Source organism: Mus caroli, chromosome 10 (genome assembly GCF_900094665.2).
Source record: "Mus caroli chromosome 10, CAROLI_EIJ_v1.1, whole genome shotgun sequence".
Taxonomy (NCBI): Eukaryota; Metazoa; Chordata; class Mammalia; order Rodentia; family Muridae; genus Mus; species Mus caroli.
Genome location: NC_034579.1, coordinates 78,399,659 through 78,405,658, shown reverse-complemented (window position 1 = coordinate 78,405,658; position 6,000 = coordinate 78,399,659). Strand labels below are relative to the sequence as shown.

Here is a 6,000-nt window from a genome sequence, read left to right as displayed (position 1 = left end):
GGCACTCACTTTGTAGACCAGGCTGGCCTCGAACTCAGAAATCCGCCTGCCTCTGCCTCCCGAGTGCTGGGATTAAAGGCGTGCGCCACCACGCCCAGCTGGGCATTTTCTTAATTAGCGATTCATAGGGGAGAGCATAGACCATTGTGGGTGGTGCTGAGCCTGAGCTGGTGGTCCTGAGTTCTGTAAGAAAGCAGGCTGAGCAAGCCAAGGGAAGCAGCCCAGTAAGCAGCACCCTGCCAAGGCCTCTGCATCAGCTCCTGCCAAGGCGTCTGCATCAGCTCCTGCCTCCAGGTTCCTGCCCTGTGTGAGTTCTTGCCCGCACTGCTTTTGATGATGAACTATGATATGGAAGTGGGAGTGAAATACATCCTTTCCTCCCCATCCTCCTTTTGTTCAGGGTGTTTCATCACAACAATAGTAAGACCGTATCTTTTGCCCAAAATGCAAGGTGTATCACAGGCATTTTAGATTTTGCTGGGCTTTTTGTTTGTTTTTATTACAGGATCTTAGGGATCCTCAATCTGTTAATCCAAAAATCCAAACTGCTTTCACTACAGTGTTTAATACTAAAATATGACTGACACATAGGCATTGTCAAATACAGCAAGTTAAAGCAGATTGAAATGGAAACAGAGACTGGTTTAAAAATAAAGAGACCTTACCCATCAAGGTGCAGACAGGATTGTCCTTCTCTTCAAGGCTGGAGAACTGACCAACAAGGTTAGCTTGAACCTCAGCATTTAAAGTGGGCGAGCCTCTCTCTTCTAGGGCCTTGTTAACTTCAGCACAAGTCTGAACACCAATAGAATGCAGGGTTTCCTTCAAGTTAAAGGTCCTAGAGAACAGAGAGCAAACTGCGTCAGGCTGAGCCTGAGCCTCCGGCAGCTTTCTGTTTTGTTTTTAAATACACTAAGTTACTGCAGAAATTTGCCAATCTTCTCTTAGAAGCAACAATAATTGTCTTTATCAGCATGAACAGAGAATAATGCCTCTCCCAACTGCAATGCTCTCACTTAACAGAGTTCAAGTGCTGAGAACCACGAAATGTACACCCAGTGTCTGACAGAAAAGCCAGGGTGGCCGTGCAGAACCCCATTTTTACAGGTTTGGCAAAAGGGACAGAAAATATCTCTTTACTTTTTAAACCCACTGCTCTGATCCACTCATGTATGCTTTTGAAACATTTATCTTACATATACGAGAGTTTTGCCTGCATGAACATATGTATATCATATGCATGCCTGGTGCCTACAGAGACCAGAAGAGGTCATGATCCTCTGGACCTGGAGTTATAGATAGTTGTGCACTGCCATGTGGGTGCTGGGAATTGAACCTGGGCCATCTGCAAGAGCAGTCAGTGCTTTTAGCCATCTCATAGACATTTTTAATGGCCTTATAAAGTTGTATAGAAAAATGAATTTTTCTGTGCCTACAGCAGTAAATATTTAACACCAATCAAAACAACAGAGATACTGAGAGGCCAAGTTACCTGAAATACTAGACTGACGGGGACCAAAGGCATCAAATGCCCCATTACTATTTTCCAGTAAGTAACAATAATCCCAAATACAGTCTAGACATTATAAACTGCAATTAAGGAGCAGGTCATTTCACCAGTAATGGAAGAGAGAATTAGTAAGGGTGTTTGCTAGAGCTGCACTATTAAAGAATCATTGAGCTGGGCAGTGGTGGAGCACACCTTTAATCCCAGCACTTGGGAGGCAGAGGCAGGTGGATTTCTGAGTTCGAGGCCAGCCTGGTCTACAGAGTGAGTTCCAGGACAGCCAGGGCTACACAGAGAAACCCTGTCTCGAAAAATCAAAAAAAAAAAAATCATTGAAATGGCATCTCACTATAGAAAGGGTTCTTATATTGTCACTGTCAAACCTGTGACTGAGATGAGAGGTGACCTGGTGAGAGCAAGTTACTCAATGAGTAAACTGGGACTTAAGTCTGACATGGTGAAGACCGTGGCTCAGATCCAGGCTCCTCCAGTAAGCTTGCTATATGCCAGCGTTAGCTCTTAGCAGGATCTCAAGTGCTGCTAAATAAATACTGAGTGAGGAAAGCATGGGCGTGGCACAGCAGCATCCCTGGTGTTCTGCTGCCTTACCTGAAATCTGTGTGCACTCACACTGGACCTGCCTCTGGCACTCTACAGCCCAAGGGTGGACCGTTTGGATAAAATGCTTTCCTTTGATTTTTTTTTTTTTAATTTGCTAGCCAAATTTCACTGTCTTCTTCTTTTGTTTGTTTGTTTTTGTTTTATTTTGTTTTATTGAGACAGGGTTTCTTTGTGTAGCCCTGGCTGTCCTGGAACTCATTCTGTAGACCAGGCTGGCCTCGAATCAGGAATCCACCTGCCTCTGCCTCCCAAGTGCTGGGATTAAAGGCGTGCGCCACACTGCCCAGACTCTCCTTTGATGTTTTAGTTCACTATAGAGAAATGATCTAGCTTTCTCCTGCTTTCAATCAGCAAGTTCTTAGGCCACAGGAAAAATTAAATTTTCATATAAGCCAACGCCTTCCATTCACAATAAAAGCAAAACCTTGCTTAGCTCTGTGACATATCATCAAGCCACAGGCAAATCACATCTGCGCCTACAGATGATGTGAGAGCATCTTCTAGCTTGTATTCTGAATTCACTATTCTATTTATATTATAAAGTGAGGACTTGGGCAGTGAATGCGTTCACCTCCTATAAAGGAATGGTTCTATGTTGTATTAAACATCCAGTAAACTGTGAATAAAACTATAGGGAGGATGAATGAACACCTCAACAGTTATTAATAACTAACATTCATTGCATACACACTGATGCCCAACACCTACACTAAGAGTCTCACATTAATCATCATTTATTCTTGCAGTTCCCAAGTAGAGGAAATTGTTAGTATTCCCCCTTTTTTGTGCACGTCGGGTGGAGTGTGTGCTCCCTCATGTGTGTTCATGTCAAGGCCAGACATAAACGTCAGCTACCTTCTTTCTTGCTGTAGTGCTGTTCACTGAATGTGGGGCTAGCTATGTTTACAGATGGGCAGGCCCACACACATCAGGATCTGGGTCTCTCCCTCTGCACCCTGCCCAGCACTGGGGCTGCAGACACGCTCCTCCATGCTTGACTTTACAACTACTGCAGGTCCAAACTCAGGTCCTCATGACTGCAAAGCAAGCGCTGTACACGCCCCCCCCCCCCAAGCATCTCACCAGCCCATTATGCTCCCTCCACATGAGAACTAAGGCTCAGAGAGGCTTGGGAATATGTTCAATCACATAACAAGACGGTTACAGAGGTGACTTTGGTCTGGTCACCCGATCTGAAAGCCTGTCCTCTTGAGTTTCTACGTGCTGTTTCTTTAAACTTCATATTAACACTCGGCAGCACTGGGTGCTCAGTGAACACTTATGAAAGGAAAAAAACCTCCAGGAAAGCAATGGTTCCTACTGGGAAGAGATGCAGAGATAGCCCATCTGCAAGGACAGAGAAGTTATTGTTTCTGTTGGGTCTTGGGCCCTGAAGTAGGAACTAAGGTACATGTCGGGCCAGTACCAGAGCCAGTGAAAGGGTATGGGCCTCTGACAGTAAAAGAAGCTGAGGCTTGCACTGCCTATCTCCACTCACACAGCTCAAGACAAACCCTCTCCTTTGAGCTTCAGCCCCAAATGAGAAGTGTGGATTCCAAGCCACCTGGATTCCTACTGTAGGTCTGAGCATGTAGCTCACAGTCTTTATAACAGATGAGAGGACAGGTGCATCTCCCCTCGGTGGCAGGAATAGAGGACAAAGCCCTCAAAACACCCCAAAGACAAAGCAGCAGGGAGAGCTGACCCATATGAGAGCCATGGAAACACTGGCACGGCCTGTCTCCTGACGGGGACAGTGTCTCATGGGATGGCAGTAAAAGCAAAAGTCCAAGTGGGATCTAACATCCAATGAAAGAGCCATGCTGGAGACGGAGGCCCAAAAGCAAACATTACGCTCATGTTAACACACAACTGTCTGTTTTAAAACCTTCACACATTGGATCCAGTGAAGTCATCAAAGAGAAAGGGTAGAGCAGACCCATCCGATCTGGAAAACCCTCTCTGACAAAGTAGTTCCGCACATGGCTCTGTAGATTTCTGGTTCTGCTTTAACACTGTCACAGAAAAGCTCTTATATGCACCACTGAAAGGGGAAACACAACACTTATCCTGGCCCGTGTCAAGGGACACGCCTCTGCCTTCCTATGAAAGGACAGCTAGAACTTCCAACAAGCTGCAGGACACTGTAGAAAGAGGAGGTGTGAGGAACTTCAAAGCCAGTGGTGACTGTTCTGCCTGCATGGCCAGAGTCATTGCCTGTTTCGGGAAATACACGCAGAAGGTTCATACGTGAGGGAACAGATACATACATGAAGAACTTACTCTTTATTCATGCCTTCAAGCAGAACAGCTGAAATCCTTTTTAACCTGTTAGCAAGTTCAGGCAGGCCTTCTGTAACAGCACCCACCATGTTGTTGGTAATTAAGGCCACGCAGGCAATCATTTTCAATTGATTGAGCTTTTCTGTCAGTTCTTGAAGCCGTGGTCCATCTGTCATGAGTGTCTAGCATATTTAAAATGTAAAAACAGAAAAGGAAGCCCAATGCCATGAAAACGTAAAATAAGCAATGTCCTAGACACATCCTCATTTCAATCTGATTTTAGTTAATGCACATATGGCACACATACGGACCCTCTGATTCAGGGGCAAAGTCGAGAATCCAAACACTGCGCATCTGGGGGGAGGACAAAGCCACTCACCTCTGGTAAGACTTTTTTCTGATAATCCCACTGAAGGAGTTTCAAGTAACAATTATTTAGCACCATCAGAGGGCTCAGGCTTGGCGTGGAGCTATGTTCAGCTGCAGGAGCTACATCAGTCTCAGAAAGCAGTTCTTTATCTATGGACTCTTTCAGCCATTCTGTGGTTTGACTGAGGGCATCTAAGGAAAAGGAGAACAAAAAGCCATAGAGTTGCTCATTATCAATTCAGTCCTTTTGTTCATACATCCTACATGACAGACTTCTAAGAAGGTCCCAGGGATGAATGAAAAGACACCGCCATGACCCTGAGTTCTATAAATAACAACTGCTTGTAACAGAATGCAGTGGGTTCTAGAGGAACAGGAGAGAAGGGTTGCTCAGGAGTGCTCACGAGAAAGAACTTCAGAGTGACACCTGATGGCAGAGGAGAAAAGGCTGGCTGGCATGCTAGCAATGAGAACACCCACACAAAGACTTAAACATGAGGGCAGATGGTACAGGCTGTAAGCTGTCCATCATATATGTATTGCTGGTCCACAAGAGGCTANANAAAAAAAAAAAAAAAANAANAACTCCTGATGGCTTTGGTTTGGCAGTCAGAAACCAGCTTATCCCAAACTTGCTCACAAGTCCCCTTGAGTCTGGACTCAATGCATTAAAGCCCTTTGGGTGCTAAACTATATGAGTGTCTAATTAGAGCTACAATTTTACCAAGATTCACGTGTGTGCTCATGTTCCTGTATCCCATACTTTCTTATTAGATTTATGTTACAAACATCGGCTATGGGAAAGAAGGTCTCCTTACATAATTCTTTCCAACATGGAAGTGATATAATCAGATAGATCTGTGAGAAAAATAACTGAGAGTAAGGCTGGGTAACTGAGAGGATGGCAGGCAACTGGAGGCCAGTCAAGAGAGTGAATGGACCAGGGCACTGAAGGAGGAGCAATCATGGCAAAGAAGTATTGTTATTTAGGGATAGTGTTCGTGGGTCTTGAAGACCACTTAAAGGCAAAAAGCATGGAAACCTTGTAGGATGACCCCCATATCCCTATCTAAGGCAGCTGAATGAATGCTGTGTCCTTTCCTGAGATACAAAGTATAGCTCTGAGGACAATGACATTCCATCTGCACACACTAATGACATCCAGTCTTCACACACATTTTTTGAAAGCTACTAGTTATCCTCTAAATGTCACATCTACT

General features: G+C 44.8%; 1 protein-coding gene across 1 annotated transcript in view; it reads right to left on the bottom strand.

Moving 5' to 3' along the window:
- Tcp11l2 (t-complex 11 like 2) overlaps positions 1-6,000 on the bottom strand; it is a 37,463-nt gene that overhangs the window by 5,325 nt on the left and 26,138 nt on the right. The window contains exons 7-9 of the mRNA XM_021174104.1: positions 4,791-4,972; positions 4,412-4,593; positions 666-838 (exon numbers count right to left, since the gene is read on the bottom strand). Coding sequence (XP_021029763.1) covers positions 666-838; positions 4,412-4,593; positions 4,791-4,972 — 537 coding nt within the window. The remainder of the gene's footprint in view (positions 1-665; positions 839-4,411; positions 4,594-4,790; positions 4,973-6,000) is intronic.